The sequence below is a fragment of the Argiope bruennichi genome, chromosome 6 (assembly GCF_947563725.1).
Source record: "Argiope bruennichi chromosome 6, qqArgBrue1.1, whole genome shotgun sequence".
NCBI lineage: Eukaryota > Metazoa > Arthropoda > Arachnida > Araneae > Araneidae > Argiope > Argiope bruennichi.
Genome location: NC_079156.1, coordinates 132297106 through 132322818, shown reverse-complemented (window position 1 = coordinate 132322818; position 25713 = coordinate 132297106). Strand labels below are relative to the sequence as shown.

At 27.9% G+C, this 25713-nt stretch overlaps 1 protein-coding gene across 1 annotated transcript in view; it reads right to left on the bottom strand.

Annotated features, from left to right (window-relative positions):
- Positions 1-23646, bottom strand: part of LOC129971371 (multiple epidermal growth factor-like domains protein 8) — a 74051-nt gene extending 50405 nt beyond the window's left edge. Inside the window, exons 1-11 of the mRNA XM_056085074.1 lie at positions 23348-23646; positions 19687-20045; positions 18627-18790; positions 15350-16505; positions 14555-14726; positions 12695-12782; positions 8767-8950; positions 6912-7087; positions 3736-3960; positions 2250-2444; positions 1557-1793 (exon numbers count right to left, since the gene is read on the bottom strand). Coding sequence (XP_055941049.1) covers positions 1557-1793; positions 2250-2444; positions 3736-3960; positions 6912-7087; positions 8767-8950; positions 12695-12782; positions 14555-14726; positions 15350-16505; positions 18627-18790; positions 19687-19909 — 2820 coding nt within the window. The 5' untranslated portion in view covers positions 19910-20045; positions 23348-23646. The remainder of the gene's footprint in view (positions 1-1556; positions 1794-2249; positions 2445-3735; positions 3961-6911; positions 7088-8766; positions 8951-12694; positions 12783-14554; positions 14727-15349; positions 16506-18626; positions 18791-19686; positions 20046-23347) is intronic.
- Between the last annotated feature and the right edge of the window lie 2067 nt (positions 23647-25713).

Sequence of the window (25713 nt, the reverse complement as noted above, 5' to 3'; positions counted from 1 at the left end):
GCTACAGGGTCAATCCATTTGATTGAGCTAAAAACAAAATAGGAGTGACTGAAAGTCCATCTTTAGCAGCCTGAGATACCACGCTTTCCCAGTTAAGGATTAAATTACTTTAATTTAAGGAACCTGTGATATCATTTATACTTCTTTTCATATGTGAAAGATAATATATGGAGTAACAATACTGAGTTCATTTAAATTCCTATTGATATATGTTAGATATCTTTGTTTACAAAATTTATTCAACTTTAATATGATGTTCTTGAAATTTCAAATTTTACTATAATTGTAAACTAAAATTTGTGAATTATAAAAAAGCCTCTGTTTTTACCACAGATGTCAGTATTATACTTTAATGAATAACAAATAAGAATTATTATCATAAGTTTCATTTCTTTAAAAAAAAAGCTTTTTCTAGGAAATGAAATCACAAAAACAAAAACTGGTGAAGTAGAAGATACTCAACCACAAATTTGAATATAACATCTATAAAAGATTGCTAACAACAGTTTTAATAAATAGATAATCCTTCCGACTCCTAATAAATTCTTTGAAATGAACAAAACTTGATTCAAGTGAAAAAATTCATTATTTATTTGAAGAAGGATGAAAACATTTTCTGTTATTTTACAATGGATTTATCAATAGAATACTAAAATAAATGATTTGATATGCTTTACTCGCAGAATTCGTCTATACATTTAACTCTTAAATTCATATTGCTGCCAGTTGTCTACCTTCAGTTCCACTTAATTTAATTCAAAAACCTGTGTCCAAACACTCGTTGATAACCTTAAGCAATAAAATCATGTGTGAAAGAAAAAAATTGACACCATTTTTGGTGGGTAAATTAATTTTTTTTTTTTTTTTTTTTTTTTTTTTTACATTTGTATGTGGAGGGTGATGAAGTTCAGTATGTTACTTGAAGAGATAGTTTCCATTTTCGAGTTCCCTATAAAGGAGCAATTTACCTAATTGTTAAAAAAATTATTTATCATCTGTCTCATCTTCATTTACTTCTCATTTATCACGTTGTCTATCTCATCTTAAGCTATCAATGTTTGATGTTGTAAATTATATTAGATACAAGCTAGATTTTTGGGAGATACTGTATGTTGCCAAAAGTCAGATACAACTTTTTTTCAAAATAAATGTACTATATTATTACCCGAATTTTAAAAAAAAATTAATTTTATTTATCTATTTATTTTGTAACCTATAACTATTTTCCTACAATATACAATTTTTTTTAATTCAAAACAAATAATTGTGCATTTAAGTATTAAGACATGAATTATGAAACTTAAATTATTAAAATTCATAATTTGATAACATTATTCATTGGAATAAAATTTTGAAATGAGCTAAATTCAACCAAATATTTATTAAATACTGAGCAATTTACAATGGATGGTTTCTAAAATCTGGAAAACACTAAATTTTATTCTTTTAAACATAGGAAGAAAAGTCTAAAACTCAATAAATTCTTTCACAAATGAGAAATATCTAAGTAAGTTATTATCATCAAACCAAGAAAGCAGATTGATAATCAAGCATACCTGAGAACATTGTTCGCAATAAATATGATCAGAACACACTGTGCAGTTATCAGGATGAGTAACAAGAAAACTGCTCTTCCCATTTTTTTGGCAATAAACAGGAACTCCTACTTTGAGGTAACAGTTATTGTTACTCTCGCACCAACCACAAAGAGCATCTGTGAGGCATGATAGGCAATTGTTGTGAATGGAACATGAACCATTTTTATATAATTCCAAATGCTTATCATCAATAACCTGAGAAAAAAATAATAAATTAGAAAATATATATTAGTATCCTGTTCACACTAACACAAAAGCTATCTTGAGAAAGACTTCATAATTTAAAATTATGAAAGATGAGATGAACATGGAAAAAAATAATAATGCTTTAAAAGACTTAAAAGTTATTACAAACATCACATGGATGGTTGGAAATTAAAAAATGCCAAAACTGGTTTACTGGATTTTAATTATAACTTTTGAAGAATTTTTATAAGCTTTATACCATGAAATTACTTAAAAGATAGCTAAAAGTAATCCAACATTATAGATACAATAACTGATTAATTTATTTCTTTGCTTTTTTTACAATAAACAATTGTTTTTTATTTATATATAAAAAAATTTACTACCCTACAGATTAATATCACATACTTATTGATTTTTTAAAATTAATTTTCATAGATAATATTCTATAAAAGTAACATTTACTTCAAATTCGACAGAGAAGGCAGTCCATTTCAGCTGTGCAATGGAAGTCTCATTCAGATAAGTAGGTATTTTGACAGTGAAGTCAAACATGTATTTGTGGCCTTCAGATGTGTCTGGAAAAAGAGGAACTCCTCTAGCCCGATGCACTTCTGAGCAATAATAGGAAGGCCTGGGACTGTGACTGGCAGCTACCTCCTGTAGTTGACAAAGAAAAACAATTCAATATTGACACAGTAATAATAAAAAAAGATAGAAATGTGCAAAAACTTCTAACTATAAAATCAATAATCCAAATTAACATTTTTATTTTAAGAACATTGATTCTCTTTTGTTAGTGAATGAGAAATAATAAACTTTCCTACTGGTCTTTAAAAATTTGAAACATGGTTTATAATGAAAGATTTAGAATAACAATAGAATATATATCAAAAATTCAAAATTTTTGCTTTCCTAAGCATAAAATTAACTAAGCATCTTTTTAACTTATTGTATTGGCTTCGTAATTAAGTTCACACTGAGAATTCAAATTTACATTCCATTTCAGGTAGTCCATAATCGATTAAAAAATTATTTAAAAATATAATGTTAGCAAATACAATATCTAATTTTCTGAAAATGCTCAAGTATATTTTTAAGAAATGGAAATGTTGCACAGGATATTAATAAAGAACAGAAATAAGGAGACTACAAAATCAAATAAAAAGTATTTTTTGATATAAATGATTAAAAACATGATTTTATGAATCCAATAACTTCCAAACAACTTTAACTGTGAATGCATGAATAATTTTCAAAGAAAACATAGATATGTCATTCACTTGAAAGCATTTCATTGTTTCCACTTACAAGACTATTAACAAATGTAAATGCAACATGTTCACCTATATTACACAGCACATTAGGAGATTCATGTTATGAATTTATTACTAAGCAGTTAGGAAAGATACAATGCTTACATACAAGGTTACAACTTTGCTGGTAGATAATCTTTATAGTTGTTCCTTTGTGTGCACACATATGTGTCATGAAATGGGTAAACAAATTTATTGTAGCAAAAATCAAAAAAAACTCACACAAACTGATGACTGCATGGCATATCTTGTAACTGGCAAGAGTCATTAGTGATATGAGCATGTAATCTTAGACTAAATAATAGAATAATGTCACAAATATTTGAAAAAGTGACATAAGTCATCAGTAACTCAGGCTACATCTGATTAAATTCCATCCCAATACCATGCATGAAATGTCAACATCTCACATTCACCGTTATCATAAATTTGGACTTATTTATAGCACAAGAATACTTAGAGTATTATGTTTTTGTCTGATTGCAAATTCTACAATGATTAAAAGTAGTAATGAAGTCTTATGGTTATAATAGCCATTTTATTATACAACAATGTATATACAAAATAATTCTTAAATATATATTTTTTCCCCTTCCTTTAAAAACTTGAAAGGTAGAGAATAATCTTGGGCATACCAGATGGTTTGCAGTTGAATCATTGCTCAGTCTCAAAACTGCATTGGAACCAGCAGAGCAAATGGAGAGTCGGAGTTGAGGTATCCGTTTAGAGAGTGGTTTGGCATCAAGAGGATGAAGGAAGCCCAGAAATTTCACAATGTTTTCTTCCAGTCCGTTAGCATCATACCTTTGAATTTCAGAACGGAAGAGAATGTCTTCAGAAGCTTGACGAAGATACGTCACCTGAAAAGATATAGAATGATCAATTGATATGTGCTATACAAGAACTAAATTTAATAAATTTTAAGGAAGACAAATACCATTATCCTCTTTTATAATCTAAGAAACAAATATTAAAGAAGAATTTGAAGAAACAAAAAAGTCTATGGATGTATAAGATAGCAAAATGTCTCAGGGCAATACGCCAATAGCTATTAATATAGCCACCTGATGATTGCAGCAATATTTTGAATTTTTACCAAATAAGGGTTCAGTTATTTTTAAAAACTAAAGAATATCTCACAATAAACTCTGATATGAATTAGTTTAACAATTTTTCCTTCAGCATAAAAAAATCCAAGTTTACTTTCTTTCCAGAGTTGTCATTCTTATTTTGATATGCAGTTATTGAATTGAAGAAATATAATGTATTATTGCATTTGATAGGATTTGTAATTCTCTTCAATAAGATGGCATGAATTTCCTCAAAACATTTATGATTTATAAGAATTACTAGAGATTTAATAAATCTGACTGAATAGAAATAAGACCAATGGTTGTAGTGCTGCTTTTTATTCCTTTAAAAGCTTAAAAAAGATACTTATAATCATGTTTTACAATTTCGTAATGCTTACAGAAACTCAAATTAAAATGAATTACTAAAATTGGATTCAAACAAATTATAATTCACTAATGAGAGAAATGTAATACCAAATATATAATGAAAATGCATTTGTTTTTTGATAAACCTTTATACAATCCCATATCTGTTGATGGATTTGAATAAAATTTGGTACACATGTTCCTTAGTATCTACAAGGATTGACTACAATATTAAAAAATTTCCAATAAATTGAACTCAATTCCAAAAAATCCAACTCTTAGAAGAAATTTAAACTAATACAAATATCTTGAAACTAGAAGAAACTTGGTTTTAATCAACAATCAATATAGCTTTTCAAATTTTTTCTCCAAAAGATAGCGAATCCATCGACAAATTTTTCTTTCATAACATTTCTTTTCTTTCATTTATATATTTTCATTCTTTCAATCATTTCATTTTCTTTCATTTATATATTTTTTTACACACACTAACTTCTTGGTATCAAAAGATGATAGTTTTTTTTTTTTTTTTTTTGCTAAACAGCAATCCTAATCAGTAGGTACATTAAGAAAAAAGAGATATTAATTTTATGAGATTCAAATAACTGTAGGTTGTCTTTTCCTGATGTTGCAAAATTTTTAATAAAATTTAATACCTTAAAAACACCACTATGAACTTAGAAAATCCATGTTTTTCCCATGATCATTTATTTATATGTAGTCAAACTCTACAGTGGAATTTCAAATCTTCTCATGCATTTGTCAAACACTAGCAATACAAATGCTTTTTATCCAGATATTTTAGAGTAACAATTAATTGGATGAGATTTAAACCATATTTTTTATACTGAATATAAAAATTGTATGACTTAGAAGTATATGCTTTTTCTTTTTATATATAATGAGAGAGAGGGAGAAAAAGAGAGAACAAACAGATGCATGCTAAGTTGCAGTTCTAGGGTCTTGTACAAAACTAAATAACACAGAATGAAAATATTAGCAATAACATCCAAAGAATTAATATAAATATAAAATTATAAAAAATAGCATATCTTAGCTTATTAAGCTTTTTTTAAAGCGCAGTGTTAAAAAGTGTAACTGAAATATGAATTTTATAATTCTAATTTTTATTCATGCTTAAGTTTATTCACCCACCAATAAATCAGACAATTTAAACATTTAAAAAAAATTCCCGTCTGAGTTGCTTGACACTAAAGCAAAAATTGAGATTGAGATATCCAACAATGGTGAAGAACAAACGAATATTTTTAACTCTGCTTGTTATTAAAGATTTTCACTTTCTTTACAGACATTCTATTATTTAATGCACTATTATAAATAAAATCTGACCCAAAATATTCATTAAAACAACTGTCTATCACAACAACATTACTAGAACAAGGAAACCTGCTACTAATAAAAGCTTTTACGTTAAACAATTTGAATTGAATCAACGAATGAAAATATTATAACACAGTACACTCCCAAGTATAAGGTCTAATGTGGTGGAAGGGAATGCCAGATAACAAAAAAGCCGGATGGCTGGAGTTATGTGAACTCATTTCTTTGTCCATCATTACAAGTTTTTATACCAAAACTCACTGTTATAATACGTATTTTCTCACTTCTTATTGAGTACTCAACTCTCCATTTATCTCAAGCCACGTAGAATGTGAATGCGGCCACGATCGGCGAAAGGCAGCAGCAGCAAGTAGTTGCCAATACATGTCAAAAAAGCAGTTGCTGGTGATGTGTTAAGTTAAAATAGAAGGCTCTGTACTGGTAGTTTATTATATTGCACTGAAATTGATTTACTAGAGGAAAAGTAAATTAAAGGATATAAACTGTTCACATTTCACAATAAATTCTGCAATACCTAACTTAAATGCAGGAAACATAAACAAATCATTAACGTAAATCGTAAGCCTAGTTCTTAAGAAAATTGACTCAAACTGATTTTATTTTTCACTACTAAATGATTATACAGATATGAAAAGCTAACCCTAAAATAAGAGTCAATACTTAGTTTTTAGTTTTTGAAAAAGTCCTTAATAGATGTCATGTCAGTCCTTAATAGATGTTGAGACAGGAAAAGAGCAGAACACTGCTCTTTTCCTATCCCAACTTGTATTTTGCACACAACACATAGAAGGATCGTAGCTGATAATGGCAATGTTGCCAATGCAATGCCTTGTATTCCACATTTAATTAACAGAAAGCTAGGCCAGATAGTACGGAAGTCGGATAGTCGCGAACTGGATACTCGGGAATGTACTATATCCATACCTAAAACTTATTTCTACATACCAACAATACAAATAACGTTATAGCATATATAACATAGTATAAATTTCAATGAAAAAAATATTCACATCATCTGGTTGTGAAAGGTTGACAGGGTGACGGTATTTGACAGAAATAAGGCCAGGCGGTGAATCCTTCAGATAGCAGTCTTCAAGCATCTGGGCATCCATTCCGCCAGGTCCCCACCATCCTATGCCATTCTTAGAGGTTACATTAACACTGGAAGAACAATTGGAAGAGGGATCTGAAAAGAAAATCAATTCTATCAATCAGTATTCAAATTATTAAAAAGAAGCAGTATCAATTTCACAAGTTTAGTTTAGTTATATTAACGTCCCGTTTTAAAGCAACACTAGGACTATTTTGGAACGAACTTCGTAATTTTGAACCGCTGTCAGATGCCGGGGACGGCAAATGAGCTGGTACCCTTTCACCAAACTTCCACACCACACCAGAGGGAGGACGTTTGGCCCCGACAGATTTAACATGCATCAGACCCAATTACATGACGGTTCTTCAATAGAATCGATTCTCGAAGCAGTAGCACTCCGGTTCCGAAGCCCAGACCTTACCACCAGGCCGTCGCAGCCCCCAATTTTTCAAGCATTTTAACATTTTATTAATCTATGCACTTGAGAGCTAGCAAAGAAGCTACTTCATACAAAAACATATTTAGCTTTAGTTTAGTTAATATCTCACTTAGAAACTATATGAGAGCTAATTTTGGATAGAAAACATTATTTTGACCAGCGATTCAATGATGAGGACAAGATTTGCTTCAATATCCAACCCTTAAAACTTCATCTGACTCTAAAATTAAATTATATTCCCAAAATTTCAGATTTAACTTTCAACAGGCATACATGACAAATCTAAAAAAAAAAAAAAAAAAAAAAAAATGGGAACTCAAATGTCCTTCACTTTCAAAGTTATGATTCTGTCAAGGTACTGCAACTCATATATAAAAGTAGAAGGAGGGAAGGCAGAATGAAGTTAAATACAAAAAAAAAAAAAAAAAAAAGACATTTTTTAGAGTACAGATATTCACTTCATGAATCTAATATGAGAACAAAGTATAACAAATATTTCTTTGGTCATTGACAACAATACGTTTTTGAATTGAGGGATAAATTAATGGGAATTTCAAGAATAATTATGCCAAGTAAATAAAAATTACAATATCAGCAATGGTACAATAGATAGAAACATCTCAATATAAATCAACATATTCAAATTCATACCTATTGAAGCAAGACATTATTAAAAATTAAGAAGATCAGATTGGACAATCAAAATATTTCAATATATAACGCATTCAAATGTCAATATAAAATTGACAGCCAAAAGATGGAACTGCACATGGACATTTGGACATTCAAAAGATGAACTTTCAAATGTTGATATAAACTAGTTGGTCAAAAGATGGGTCTTCAAATATTGATATACCATAGAAAGATAAATAATCTGCTTCTAAGAACATTTTTTTTTTCTAAATTTTCAGTTTAATTCATATACACACTTAAATTTTAAACTGAAATTTTCACTACTTTGGCTATTATGTTTTTTATCATATTCTATTTTTGTAACTGAAATAATAAGTTTAATCAACTTAACAGAAGTGGTTTATGTTCCCAATTCAGAACATTAAAAAAAGAAAAAAATCATCCATCAATTACTAAGACATGAAGAAAAATTTTTTAAAATTAGGACATCGGAATTATTTTTTTTTAACATGCAAAAACGTAACAAAATTTGAATGTGAATTACGAACCTCAATAGTTAAATATGAAGGTTTCCAAAAATCTGCAGATTTAAATGGTGCAATACATTCATCTAGTTTTTTTCAAAAATAAGCTTCAATACAGAATTTTAAAAAGTAACAACTAAAATACTGCTAGGTTAAGTATATAATTGAAGACTTACCATCAAGAGAGTGACATTTTTCATCCTGAATACACCATGTGCAAGAGAATGGAGGAAATGGATCCTGTCTATCACTAATGAGGTTCTCGACAAATGACTGACCCCAAATTAGGCATGAGAAGCAATCACTCAGAGCAGAACATAAGCCTGGACAAGTGTCGCTTGAAAACTTTTTACATGCCTGCTGTTAAAATAAAAAATAAAATATATAGATACTAATAGCAATATTTTAAACACATTTTTTTTTTTTTGTAAGATGTTAAGGAACACAAATCAGGAGTAAGTTAATGAATTAAATAACTTTCAATTTCATGTATAGAATTCATTCAATACTTTATTCTAGTCAAATGATCTGGAACAGCAAAGATTTGTTGTAGTTCAAAATCTTTTAAAATTAAGTTTACTCTTTAAAATTTAGGTTAAATTGGAAATGTTATGTTTCAAAACTTTAATTTTTAAGTTGATCAAACAATACAAAATCATAAAGTAGATGTGGAGTAATTAAGAACATTCTGTTTGAATTAGCTGCCTATGAGCAAACATTGTTATGGAAAAGAGAAAAGCTGGTGTAAAATTTTCCAGTTCTATTTTATTTGGCTGTGTGTCACAACAAGATCAATGTTTCTCCAGAAATTGGATTTTCACAAAACCTGCTTCTGAGATCATAACATTTGTTACTGCAAGTTTGTTGAAATCAAAATGACTTTTAGGCAATATGCCTATTTGATAACTTTCTTTCTACTTAAAACAATCAGCAACATATGCCATCTGAAGTCTCACTTCTCAGGAAGTTTTTATCCACCCTCAAAGTTATTAACTATTCTTTCCAATCTCCATTAATATTATCCTAAATATAAGTGTATCAGTCACCTTTGGATTATTTATTAAAGAATAATGACTGAAATATATTTCATAAACAAACTTTTTATAATGCAGTTTACATTTAAATGCACACTTGGTTTGTAAAAAACATATCTTATATAATATAACATAAAAATTATCTTCAGTTTTTACTTATATAACAAGAGAATGTTGAATTTTGTTCTCCTAACTCTGGTATATTTATGAAAATGCAACAGTAATAATACATATATGATACAAAACAAATGTTTGTTTACATAATTCAATATATTTACTGTACATATAATTTTATAAATTATCTTTATGTTTTGAATAAAGAAATTAGAATGTCACAATATATAAACATATTTTAGCAAATGCATGGCCAAGAAAAAGAAACTTTAAAAATTTTTAAACTTTATTTCACCATGGGGGACATGATTTATAAACAAAGAATAAGTGGTAAGAAATACATCTGTCTACATCGAGACACAAGAGCAGAAGAAACCGAAATTTTCCCCTTCAGTGGTTTTTACTATGAGAATTCTATAGGAATTTCTTTGACACATATAGCCTTAGGAAAAGGAAATTTAGGTATCTTTAAAAGAATGTTGCAAACATTAAGAATTTTTATCCCTTCATGCAGAACATTATTATAGAGCGCATGTAGAATTAAATAAATAAAAAGTGGTAATTGGATCAGGAAATAAGAGAACATTTTAGAATGAAATTAATATAGGCTGAATTACGATTAAAATTAGGAAATTAATTAGAATTTAAAAAAGATCAAAGATATCATTTTATATTATATATATATATATATATTTACCTATGTAATAATTTTTGTGAACGTACAATTTTTGAAACTATAATATGTTAATATATAGTATAATTTATTGCAATCTTATTATTTCTCTTGTTTCACATAAATTAACAACAACAAAAATAACTTATTTATTCTATTTTAATTTATTCCTTTATTCTTTATTTTAACAAGTATGTCAGTGATATACAAATAAACCCTTAAAATATTTATGAAAAAAATTAGTTTGAATCATATAATTTCTACTAATAATAAAGATGAATTTGTCTGTGTGCCTATCTATGTGAGCAACCATTTCTTTTTAAGTTCTCCCAATTTAGGAAAGGAAAAAACACCGACTCTTGGGCCATTACTATACTTTCCATTACGGTTTGGAACACAGCAGATTAAAGGCATTTCTATTCCTTATTTTTAGTGAACTTCAAATGAATTTTCTTGCAAACAACAAAACATGCTTCCTGCCTCCTCAAACACGAGAATGACCACTGGCTGAAATATGGCATGGGAAGGGGAGAATTCATTTCTTATCAGTAAGCTTGATGAGGGTGACATTCTTCTCTCGTTTCTCAAATTCACACCCACTCGTGTCACCACTTGGTGCAACATCATGACTTTCTGGGACATAAACGTTCTGGCTTTGTCTATCGCTGGTGTGATACTGTGGACATGAATTCATACAGTGCATTTGTGGTGACGCTTTATAAGCCAGAAAGTAATTACCTACAAGACATGAGTAATTACTTTTGTCTTGCGGTCATGTTATTCGGCTACGAACCCAAACATTACGAGTTTGGTCCTCGCCTATATCCAATCGCTACACATTCCCGAGTATCCGATTCATGACAATCCAGCTTCCGAACTATCCAGCCTAATTTTCTTTTATTGTAATTAAATGAAGAAGACAAGGCGTTGCATTGGCAGCATTGTTAAGGCTTTGGAAGTAGGTGTCTCTATGATCTTCCTACGTATTGTGTGCAAAATACAAGTTCTGACAGAAAAAAGCAGCATTCTGCTTGTTGTTCATTGTTTTGTCAATGTGTAACAGACCTCAATAGCTGCCACTGTTCCTGATTATAGCTCCACAGTATATACAGTATTAATATATTTTAATCAACACTTAATATTTCTTAAGTGTACCACAGTGAAGATTTCAAAATGGGTGATAAGCGAATAAAAATGACTATGAAAGAAAAATTATGTGCTATACAATGTCTAGACTCTGGTGTACCAGTAAAAAATATAGCTTCGGAGTTAGGATTTGAGAAAAGTACAATAAGGGGCTAGAAAAAAAATCGAACAGAAATTGAAAAGGGGTGTGTTGCACAAGCTAGAGGAAATGGAATAAAAGTAAGAAAAACCATGCTGAGAGGTAAGCATAATGAAGTTGAGGAAGTTTTATTTTTGTGGCACGAACATTTAAGAGGAAAATCTGTATCTGTATTGGGCCAATATTGCAGGAAAAAGCATTGGAATTTGGAGTTTTTCTAACATAATTAGTTTGAGTCAATTTTCTTAAGAATTAGGCCTACAATCAATGTTTTGTTTATTTTCCTGCATTTCAGTTAGGCATTACAGAATTTATATTAAAATGTGAACAGTTTATATCCTTTAATGTACTTTTTCTCTAATAAATTCTTGAAACTTACTCTTGAATTAGTATATAAACTATCATACAGAACCTTCTATTTTAAATCGACACTTTATCATCAACTGCATCTATGATTCACCGTGCTGTGGCCACACTCGCATTCTATATGGTTTGAGATAAATGGAGGGCTTAGTACACAATAAGAAGTGAGATAATATATATAACAGTGAGTTTTGATATAAAAACTTGTATCTTCTGGTATTTATTGGTGGTCAAAGAAATGAGTTCATAGAACTCCGACCTATGAGGCTTTTTTTTATCCGTCTTGCCCTTTTACCACATTAGGCTGGATACTCGAGAGTGCACTGCATTGAAACAATTTAAACAAAATCATAACCAATATCCCTGATGAACCAACTGGTCATCTATAAGACATTATTCTTCAACATTTGCATGTATGATTTTATTTGTTAAGATAATAGAAAGCTTTAATTTTAAAAAAATTGGATTTTATTTGTTAAGGTAATAGAAAGCTTTAATTTTAAAAAAATTGGATTTTATTTGTTAAGGTAATAGAAAGCTTTAATTTTTAAAAAAAAAACTGAATTGTCAACTGTATCTTTTATAGAATTACATAAATAACAGAAGGAAAAATTGTGTTTAAGGAAGCTTCTTACCTTGTTGCTTTTTCTTTCAACACAAGTATTACTATCTGAACACCATCCACATGCCAGGTTAGATAAGCAGCTTTCCTGAGAACTGTGCCTAACATTTAACAAAAGAGAATGAATGTGATTAACAGAAACACAGATGTTAAAAGTAGAGGCTGAAAAATAAAGAGAAAAATGCAGTGACAGAAAGTGAAGGCCATTGCTACGCTAAAATTCAAAAGAAAATTGGAATGGAACTTACACTTTCTAAGCAGTATATATTGATTATTAAATGCTGAATTTATGCTTTCATTTAAACTAAACTACAAATAAATCACATATGCTTGAATTGATTTAATTATTTTCAAATTATTTTCTTCACAATATGAAATATAGAAAAAGCAAATTTAAATTGTCCTAAAAAGTATATTCTGTCCCAATGAAACAGATTTAAATAAATCATAATTTACATTTAGTGAAACTAAATATTCTATCATAATGTTAACTTATATAGGACTCTTAATCTTACTGGAGAAAAAAATAATGTATTCAAGGACTTTTCAAAAATTTTCAGTTACTTTTTTTAGAAAATTCAAGAGCTAAAAAATTACATATTTTAGAAACAAAACTACGAATGATAAATTTAAAACAAGTATTTCCACTATTAATATATTCATCGTTCAAAAGTAAAATTATTTTCCCCCTTACTACTTCTGGATGATAAATTGAAGAGTACTAAAAATACCTGTTATGCTTATATTTAATCTATAATGCAAAACTTAAATTTCAAAGTGAATTTCAAGTTCACAATGCACACATCCATACCATAAGCTATCACACAACTACTACTGGATGCTAATTTCACAAAAGCTACTAGAGGTTGCTCAAATTACAAACACATTTCTTCTTCAAGGTTTCCAAACCTCAATATTTTTATTTATGAGAAACTTCCTTTCATCTATAGTCTAGATATAAGAGTATACAGTCCCGTAAATATTTTGATAAAAACTCATCAAATTGATTCTTGCATCAATAAAACTCTTCAAATTCTACTGAAATGTAAGCCATATCATTCAAAAGTCATTGAAGTCTATTTAAAAAGAATAATATTCTTTTCTTGTAGTCACTTCCAATCATTATTATTGGATTTTTATTATTTTTTAGTTCCATCTGATTATTAATAATACTTTTTGGACATTCTCCTTGAATTTTAACAACTCAAGTACGTATTTCAGAAGAAACTTAAACCAAGAATCTATAATTTAATTTATTTACAAAGTCGCAAATTTCTTATTTCAAATCTCTTAATCAAGATCAGTGGCTTTTTCTCTAATAATTTTTTTTCTTCTGATTAGTAAGACAGTTTAGCATTATGAACCAAGAGAATCATGCAGTAATTCTGCTGATACTGGCATACAAATCTTTATTTGAAAAAAATTACACAGAAATACTATTTATAATTTTCAGGTTTCCAAGAACATTATTTTTCACGATATTGAAATTTTTCTAACAGCCAGTGACACTTTCTTTCATATCTTGTTCCAAAAACGGCAAAAGTAAACAGTCTCTAAAGCAGAATGTTGAAAATGATTTTGGTAAATAACAAGAAATATCTCAATTTGAAAGGTAAGATCAGATCTTTACTATACTTTGCAACCAATTTGCAGGTCATCACATTTCTTTTCAGTTAAAAATCTTAAATAAATTTATTTTTCTGATAAACATTATAATTTATTCTTTTCCTAATTAGACCGAACAATTATATAAATTTTTCATGTCTCTTTCTACATCAAAAAATAAATGTTGTTTTGCATGCTTGAAATATTTGACCATAAAATATTAAATTTAAAAAAAAATCAAATTTAATATAAAAGTTAGTGTACTCACCTCGAGCAGGTACTAAGCAAGAGTTGATCACTGAGAACAGCAGATGGAAGGACATAAGCAAGCAATTGAGACCGCATCAAGCCACTATATCCTCCAAATATCACAAGAGTATGTCCTCTCCGCACACCCATAGCATGAGAGAAAACACCATGACTAATAGGATTGTTGGAACCTTGTAAGATAAAATAATAGCATTGTATTATTTAAAAGAAATTAAATAGACCTATCCGTGATACACTGATTTAAAACTTTAAATATAAACTTCTTTTCAAATTTATGAATTTAATGAAAATTTTGACAAAGAAAATGGATATATTCATTACTCAAATATTATAAAAAAAAAGGATAATATCAAAAGCATAATTTATGAGCATCATGATATCCAGTTAGTAGAAACACTCAAATATCACCATTTACTAAAATTTATAAATACATATTACACTTAACAATGGTTTATTTTCTATTTATCATGTAAGTCATAAAAAATGGAGAAGAATGATGAAGTCAATTGTAGTCATCAAAAAGAAAAATTGAAAATTATCTTGAAAATTTTTTTTTGAGTTCTCAAAGACCAGGGGGGGGGGGTCAAGTTGTTAAAGTTTGAACAACTTGAAATCCAAGGATAAAAGAACAATAAATTTCAAAAACTTGATATAAATAAATTCGGCATGACAATTGTCTACAATTAGAGATACAAACTATTTGTATATCACAATAAATATATCCAAGAACATGGGGAGAGAAGTATTATATTAAAGAATTGATATTTATATATATTTGACAATAAATACTTACCAACAAAATCTTTCCTTAAATTGGAAATGTCAATCCATTTGTGACACCTCAAATGATAGAGGTGTGTTTCATTGTCATAACAAATCTCCTCTTCCACATGCTTATGGGTATACCCACCATAAATTATCATATAATCACCTACAATGGCTGCAGTGTGGAAAGCTCTTTCTAATGGTGTAAAACGATTTCTTTCATATTTAATTTTGATCCAATATTTCTTTTCCACATGAAATGCATAAAGATGATTAGTTAGTTTGCTGACATGAGAATATTCAGCAGTGATGCCACCAAAAACAAAAATTGTTTTTGTCTGTTGATGGTAGACAGCACTGTGACCCACTAATCGCAAAGTGCTTTCCTTTCCACCATACGAATCTACCACTTCCCAGCCGTTCATATCCCGTATGTTGATTCGATACATCTTGGATGAAAATGTACCATCTGAAAGACTGCCTCCAATAATGTAAAGCCAATAAAAATCAACCAGAGTGACTGAATGTTTGGTAAGTGGTGGTGGCATGAAATGATTCTTGGGTACCATAAGATTCCACTGCAGACTGGATACATTGAAGAACCACAATTCATTTGAAAGAGTACCATTTTCCAATTCTCCACCGAAAAGAATGATATTATCATGATAACAAATCGCTGCATGACCATGGCGTGGACTGGGTGATAATTTGGTTATTATACTTGTCCAATGATTCTCTTTAAAAGAAAAGACTAGGGTGTCACCTAACACCTTTTTAAATGTATATCCACCAAAAACATAAAAACTATCTGTGTGTTGCACATATGTCCCTGTATGACTAGCTCTAGCACTGATGCCACTAGTAGATATCAAATACCAAGAATTGCCTCCATTTTTGTTAGAGTCTGGAAGACTACAGTCCATGCCCGAGTAGCCAGAACGGCATTCACATCGAGCAGGCTCAGAGCTGTTTAAGTTGCATTTGCCTTTATTTTCATCTATACCACAGTCAGAAGGACACAAGCTTATTTCACAGGCATCCCCTGACCATAGAGTATCACAAATACATTGGTGGTTTTGGCACAATCCTCTGTAACTACAATTCAAAGGGCAATCAGTGACACTGTAAGTAGCTTCAAATCCACTTCTTACATAATTGGTGTCACTGTACAGAAGGATCAACATCTGCAAATGAAATTGAACAAAATATTAGACAGAAGGCAACATAAGAGATTTAACATATTTTTTTTAAATCAAATGTTATTACATTCAAGAATGTGAGAAAAACTAATAGAAGCATAATTTTCAAATCACATAAAACATTTAATTATTTCAATGAGAATATGAAATAAACTGAAATATCCCTACTCTATCCAAAAAAAGCTTGGAAGTATTTATTTTAGATTCATAAAAAGAAACTAATTATCACTATTAATTATTCGACAATCTAAAATACACCTTTATCTTTAAAAATTATTTATATTAAAAAATAATGCACCTGATATTTTGATTTTCTTCTTGGGAATAAGTTAATGAGTTATGAAATCTAAAATAACATCAAAACTATTGGTTACTTCACATTTCCCTAAAGCCGATTACTTTATGCCAATATAGTACTTTATTAATTTACGTGATTAGAATAAAAAAATCGGCAAAAATATAATAGGCATGTTTTAGTTTGCTTTGTATCAACATATTGCTTTAAAGTTATACAAAGAATATTGGAAATAGCTAAGAAAATTTTGAATTATGAGCAGATAATAAAAAAACTTCTCATTAAACTTAAAATTTACAAAAAATTATGACAACATACTTTAAAACAAAAATGTTGGTTTTTAAAAATAGAAAATGGTAAATAAAAGAATTTAAATAGGGGGAGGAATGGTCGTAGAAACCAAGAATAAAAATATTCACACAATAATTATACAGAAAATCACTCATAAGTATATTACAAAAGAAACTTTGTCAAAGACAATAAAACACATCAAATTGGAATGAAACATAATCACTACTTTACATGAGGGTTATTTCTTAAAGTTCTCCCACTCAAGCGCTTATTTTTTCAGATAAAATAAACTTTGACAATTCGGTTTTCACAAAATTTTTATTATGATTTCCCAGAAACTGGAAAATAAATTTTAAAAACATTTTTTAATCTACATACATAAAATTGACATGTATGTTTATTTAACAAACTTGCTTCATATTTTTTTCACGGACTGACTAAAAACAATACCAAGGTAAATCAACTTTTCTTGATTGCATAGAGTAATTCTTTTGAATGCATTTAAAAATGGATAAATTGACAAAGAAATTTCCAGTTTTCAACCTAAATGAAAAATATAAGGAGCAAAATTCTCTCTCTATGGAAATTCTCAGAATAATAACTCTCCTCTTCAATACTTTCTGGGCAGGATAGTTTCTTAAATGCGAAGGGAAGTCAATAAGTAACAAAATAAGTTTTAAGTACAATAATAAAAAATATTATGCATGACCATATAAAAAATTATATATGGCATAAAATTAAATATTATGCAATGACCATATGATAAAAAATAAATATATTACTTATTTATTATTTTTCAAAATAATTGCCATTCACATTGAGACATTTGTTTCAGTACTGAATTAGGTTGAAAATACCAGTTTGTCAACCTGTATGAGATCATAATCAAACTTCTGATTAACAAGGACCTCTTCTTGGGTCCAAATAGATGAACATTGAAGGGTTTCAGATGCAGACTTTTCGTGGTTGCTCCAAAACTTCACAAACGAATCTTTGCAGTTTTGTATGAATGAAGAGAGAAAGCTGCAAGGATTTACTTGTGAAGAGATCCAGCATTGAGATAAATGCCACAACATGAATGGTAGTTATAGAAAAAATAATAAATTGGTAAAATTTTCATTTCATTATATGGTGTGTATATATATATATATATATATATATATATATATATATATATATATATATATATATATATATATATATATATATATATATATATATATATATATATTCATTCTAATTATTGTGTTCAAAAAATATGAAGTAAGTATAAGCATTACTCAATGATATTTCCTCATACATATAACAAATGGAATAACTTGCCTAAAATTTGATTCCCATTTTTTTTTTTTTTTTTTTTTTGTCAGTTAAAAAAATATTGAGAAATTAAAATTTTCTATCAAAACCCAATGAGTGAGAACAACCTGCAGTTTAAGAAACCATATTCTAGGCAAACATATTGATCAGCAAAGGCAGCAAGTGTTTAAAAAAATATTAATTTCAACTTTGAAATAACTTACAGCTCCTTGAGTGCTGGTAACAGATGGTGGAGTGGTATTGCCACTGAAACTTCCAAGGAGAGGGCTTGCATATGAATCCCCATTATAAATAAAAACATGATCATAAGAACATTCAGTGTCCATTTTCTTAAAAGTAAGTGTAATGAAAGATTTTTCATCTGAAGCTGTAAAAAGAAAGTAAATAAATAAATATAAAAAAAACAGTTATCTATTTAATATGTAGAATTTAATTTAATATTTTTAAAGAATGTTTACCAGAACAGTAATAAAATTTTTAACTATATAATAATTAAATTAATTTTTCTCAGTTTTTAAAATTAAAATACTAGAAATGGAATAAAAAATGATCAAAAAAGGAACATAAAATAATTACATTTCAAACAAAGCCAAGCTTTTAAACTCTTTGCAGAAAAAAGAATTAATTAAATTGTTAAAAATATGATTATATGCTAATATATGGAATTATATTTATTATTACATCATATTATAAGAATATAATGCAATTAAAAATTTTTCTGTAAGATGTACTATATGAAATAAATATCTCTACATTTAATATTTCAAATAAACACTATTCTTAAATTCGTACAGCCACATTCATTATATCAAATTTAAAAAATGATCTTTGAGATCTTTCCAAATAATAAATAATTTATAATGCGAACAATTATAAACTCATGTGCTATTGGAATGTCAACTGAATATTCAATATGGTAGCAATGTAAATTCCTTATAACAAACAAATATGCAGCAAAAAAAATATCTTTAACTGAAAGCCATTTACTTTGATGCAGTACTTTCTGTCATGAGAAATGAGAATTTATGCTGGATAAACCACATGTAATAAAATTTTTATAACTGAAGGATGCACAAAAAAGAGCAAGCAACATAATTTAGAATTGAACATGAGATAGGAAAAAATTAGTTTAGTCCCCTGAAGAGTTAAAAATACAAGAATCATAAATGCACAAACCTTTACACTAAATAAAAAATTGGATTCAAAAAAATGTCAATAAAAATTTTCTTTTTGAAAAATTAAACTAAAATGAACATAATTCACCTCTAATGAGCCATTCACAATGGGAATCCATTGGGTACTCTTTGTTACCACTTGATATGGTGCCATATTTGCCAGTGAGAACTTTTCGTTCTCGGTCACAGCTAAATGTATGAGGAGTGGGACCATGGTCTAATGCAGAGGACAGAACCACAGACAAACACATGAGAAAAAATGCATACAGGTACTTCAGAGCTCTCAGGTTCATGTTGAGGTTAGTTTCCATTTGGTGGGAAGTAGAGAAAAGTGCAGCCCACCAAAATTAAACACTAAAGACAGAAAAACTGACAACAGCATTTTGAAGGATAATTAAGATCTAAGTCCATGGATAGCTCATTCTTTTTTAATTTTGGAGGTAACAGCTGGAAAAAAGAAAGGAAAATACTATTATTTTTGAAATTTTAAATGCGAGAAGAACACTTAAAAATCTATATATGGTAACAAAATTAATACGGAGATCATTTATATTAACTAACTGCAAGAAAAAAATGGATATAAACTTTTTACAAATATATTCAAATGAAGATAAATTAATTAAATTTCTCTTTCATATAAATAACTTTTATTTGCTTAGTTCTAAAAAATCATTATTTTGGTCATATTTCTAAATGTATAGTTTCTTAATAAATCCCTCATCAACTTTGTTGTATTTTATACAGTCAATTTGCAAACTATAGTTTTAAATTACCAACATGAGTAATTTCGTATTAAAACAAGACCACTAAATAAGATTTTTTTCCTATTTACAAAGATTAAAATTTTCATGCAGTTAGGGGTTCTTTATATGACACCATAATCAGTAGATTTTTCTTTTGGTTTGCAAACAATAGATTTTATTTACTAGCTCATTTAATAGTGAAAAGAATCGATTATGCATTTGAACCTCTTAACAGTTGCAAATAGGATCTAAAATTTGAAAACAGATTTGCAGTTTTCATTTCAAAACCATATATCAAAATTACATATTTGATTATAACATTGATTTACAAACTTCACAAATTTACAAATACACTGATAAATCAATTTTTTTAGGATTTTATACGAAATATGATACAACGAAAAGAGAAAATATTTGCTCTCATTCATTTGCTCTAATAAAAAAACAAGGGACTTTTTTTATTATTTATCCCAATTTTGACTAATATTTTAAGTTAAGGTTATACATTTTTCATATAATTAAAATAATTGTATACATTTTAAACGAATGAATTTTTTTTCATTAATGTCTTATTAATGCATGGTATTGCATATTATTTTATATTTTTATTAAATCAGAAGAATATAATAATCTGAAGCATCATACAGAGTATAATATGAAACATATGTTAAAACAAATTAAAGTTAACTGTTGGCAATTAAATTATTTAGAATAATTTATTTTTACACTTGGATTACAAAATTCTTAGTTTTACAACTTTAAAGGAAACAAATTCATTAATGATTTTATCAAGATTGATTTGCTGGACTTGATTATTTTCAATTAACAACAAAACTAAACTACTGGTAAGTATCAAGATTATTATTCATACCTTGAAAATGATAACAAAGTTGAATCCATAAAGTATTTATCATTGGGTAAAATACAATTACTCTAAAATAAGATCTTTTGGATAATTCATAATAATACTTTGCATTTTTTAAATTTTACTCTAGCAAATCCTTTTAACTATTCCGCAATTTCCGAAGATCTCTGGTGTAATGACCACATTTTCATAGGTTATCAAATGTTCTTTTTAATTTTTTTATGCATTTTGATAATTCTAACCAAGGTATTTTCCAGTAATTCATGTATTAAAAAAAGACCTTCATTTCCAAAATGAAAAGACTTTGAACCAATATTTAGATATTCTAAATATTAAACTACTTAATGTTATGTACTTTATAATATATATATTTGGTCATCACACAAATAAAACATTAAATAGAATTATTAACATTTGTATATTCATACATATTTATATCAGCATAACTGGAAGTTTTAATATATATGGCAAGCAGTTAAAGGTTTTATTTTTCATTTGCAATAATTTCCAATTAATTAAAATGATTTCCAACACTCTTAAAAATAATAAAAATTAGGGAATTATATCATTTTCATACCACTGTATTATAAGTAAAAACCAAATAAATAACAATATGCGATAACAGATAAATTTATATGATAACTTATTTTATATCTTATGAAAATTTTATACTCCATTTCTTTTCTATTTATTTCTAACCTAATATTATCAGTTTAATCCAATTTTTCCATTGTTTTCAAATGAAAGTCATTGTGTTCACACACACAAAAAAAATAAATAAATAAAACCAAACATAAAGTTCTACAGTACAAAATTTTCTAACTGAAAAACTGGTTCATTAAGAAAATATTTCTTTTATAAAAGAGACAAGAAAATCCCTCCCAAAAAGTTTATTAGTTTAATTTAATTTACTAAATAATCACCCAAATAAATGCATTAAGCAAAGAAATATCTGCTAATCTTTACAAAATACGAATAATACTTTCCATTTTTATTACACAATCATTTTGTATATTCATATACTCAATACAGCAGGGAAGAATTTAGTTAGCAATAAATGAAGACAGATACAAATACAATGAAATAGAAAGTATGAAATGAAACAGATTTAATTTCTTTTAAAGTTATTCTTTTAAGATTACCTCCCCCTTCTCCCCTGCCCAAAAAAAAAAAAAGCATATGAACAGAATATTTCATCAATCATACTTGAAATTTTAGAGTAATACAATTTTTAAAGACAAATATTACACAAATCAACAACTATGCAATATTAATTAAAAAAATCTTGAAACTAATTACTAATGTTTGTAAATTGATTCAGTGTGCACACTATCAAAATCTTTCTTACAAAATCATTAGAAACAGACTTTTAAAAAATATTCTTTGTTACTTTTTACACATAATTATTGCAAAAATTCAGTACATAACTTTTATTAATAAGTTAATATTACTATAATATTATTTATAAGAATTATAGCTTTTCCATCTCCAAAAGATTAACAATTGAGAACATTAAAAACAAAAACATTTTCATTTTTCATCTATGTCAATAACATTGTTTTACCACTAATATTAATACACCATTCTAAATTGAAACAAGCATATTTCATAAATGTTCCACACTTAAGAAAAAATATACATCCCACATTTAATGTATTACTATTAAAAATGAAAAATGACATGAACCAATAATTATGAACTTAAAAAAATAGAAATATTTATCTCAAAAATAATTAAATGAAAACATTCTAAGAATTCTAATAAAAAATCATGTATTTCCCATTTCAAAGGCCCAAATTAACCTCATAATAGATCAAATGAATCTTACTTTTTGATGGTTATATGATAATACTCTGTTCGATATAAACTTCTTACATTAACTCTACGTTCTGATAAAAATTGATTTCGAAATTCAAAAAGTCATATCTGCGCTAAAACTCAATGACAATTTGTAACAAAGGCAAACTTAAATATAACTGTGGAATATGTCTGATGGTGATGTCAAAGTAATAAATATTTCGGCATAAGAAAAGTACAAACATTTGTGACAAACAGAAAGTTATGTTTACAAATTAAATTGCACTGTTTACTTTTATTTTACAAACTCTAAACAAATTACTTTAAAGTAAATCATTACTTACTTTGAATTTGTTACACGTATGTAATAAAATTCTGTTTGATTTAAATAAATTCAAAAAAATCATCGGGTTTCAATCGAAATAAACTTAAAGGTCCAATATTCAATGTTGATGTGAGTTTTCATAACAATTAATAATAAGTACTAAGATAATCACTTATAATTTATCACAAACAAAAAAATTGAGAGTTCAAAATAAAAGCAGAAATTTTTTTAATGAACTATTGAAGACATTTAATATTATACTTTAAAAATTTTGACAGTCGTCTCATTGACGATGGGTACACAAACACAATTTTCACAATACCGTCTGTTTGTGTTTAGAAAAAGGAAACTCCTCCTTTACTCCGCATGCTCGAACACGCCCACTCATATGTCATTGGTGTAATTTTGGCTCACAAAATGGACCCGGAAAAAGAAAAAGAAGAAAAAAAATGTGTCAAGGTTAAAACTATTTTTTGTATGAAAATTATTTTTTCCAAACTGGGAAAACTTTTAATAATTTTGTACCAGAAATATTTTTAATAAAATTCAATTAATACCAACAGAAAGTAAAAGCAAACATGAAAACAAATGAAATAACCAAATAAATCAGAGTTGCAGATTTATTAATCTCTAATTTCTGATAAAATTTCGCAGTCCTAAATTTATTTATTTATAGTAATTTGAAATTATCTTTTTTAAAATTTAAACATGATGTTCGTTCATATTTTATGAGAATCGAAAAAGCACTTGACAATGTTTGAACTGACTTTAGACTTTTTTTCAGGTTTGCATAAAATATCTTAACAAGAAAATTCGAAAATCGGCCACACATTTCTTTTATCTAATTATGGAATACGATATTTTTTAAATAGTTATTTTCTGTTGTTTGAAACTAAACATTGACTTACCGGAGTTTAAAAAAAAAAATTGTTAGCTAATTTATTAATCTGCTCTAATGGTGTATCGGATATTGACTGAAGTATGCATACAGTTTGCAACACCCTTAACTTTTTCCAGTAAACAAAATCACTAATATATTTAATCTAAATGCATCAACAATCTAACTACATTCTTTCGATATTCAGAAAAAGCAGACGGAAATATCAAATAGGCAATGAAGCAACTACCTACGGACTCCGTGATTTTGGACAGTTTGATTTATAAGGATCATGAATTCAAACTTATTCAAATTACAATCAAGAGTCGTTTAACTTCAAAAGTTTATTCTTGAAGACTGGAAACCAATAATAGAGTGACAAAACATCAACAGCAAGATCGATGTTCGTTCATATTTTATGAGCTTTTACTACAGTCTATTACTTTAACAGTATTTCTATGAAACGTTTTAAAATTTATTACAGAAGGATTATATCTTTTTAAGACAGTATTAATATTCAAAGAAAAAAATTATATTATCTGTTAATCGTAGGGAAATAAAACAAGTATATTGTAGTTTTAAAAAAGCAAGTTATTGTTTGTATGTTGATTATGAATACAAGCATATACTTTTATGGTAAACACAAAAAGTAGGCTCAATTTGCTCAAGAATTATTTACTTATTTTATTGAAAAATGAATTTACTAAAGCGCAAAGGTTGACTAAAGATGAAAAAAACAAACAGACAATTTTTTTTTTTTTTTTTTTGAAATATTCAACGTTTTTGCAAAAAGTAAATTAGTTCTCATCTTGTTAGAGAAAATTATTGTTTTAAAAAAGGTGCGGAGACGAGAATCTACTGTAATGGTAATAAAGTATCACTACTATTGTTCAATAAAAAAGAATTGCTTAATTTTTACATTCTATCTCGTATACGAAGTATAGATGAAGTATCGTTTTATTCGTGTGCGAAATTTTTACTAATCTAGGTTTCAGATTTCCTTCAATTCAAAAAATACATTTTTGGAACGTTATCGCCCTGTTTCAAAGATAATTCAAAATGCTTTGAGCTAGAAGTATAAAATTTGGTGTATGGTCTTCACACCAAATCTGTATTTCTAACAAATATAGAATGAATATACTATTTCTGTAGATGTCCATTCAAAGAAAGTCTATCTCTCCGCCTGTCGAAAAATAACACGATATTTACAAAATGAAATGAGCTAGTTGGACAAAATTTGGTACATATGATTTAACATCTAAAGCATAGACATTGAATTCAGAATCAAATCCCTCCAGGCTTTGGCTTTATGTTGGTCTGTAAGTTCAAAAGCATGTAAAAACAATGATTTAAAAAGGAATGACTTAAATATGTAAAATTTCATACCAATTTTGTGAATTACTATTGTTGTTGTTTCTAATGGCTCTTGCCCTAGACAAGCCCACTGACTTTAAGAAATCATTTGTGGTTTAAAGCCAAGGTTGTCTCTTGTTTTTTCAGTAGCGCTA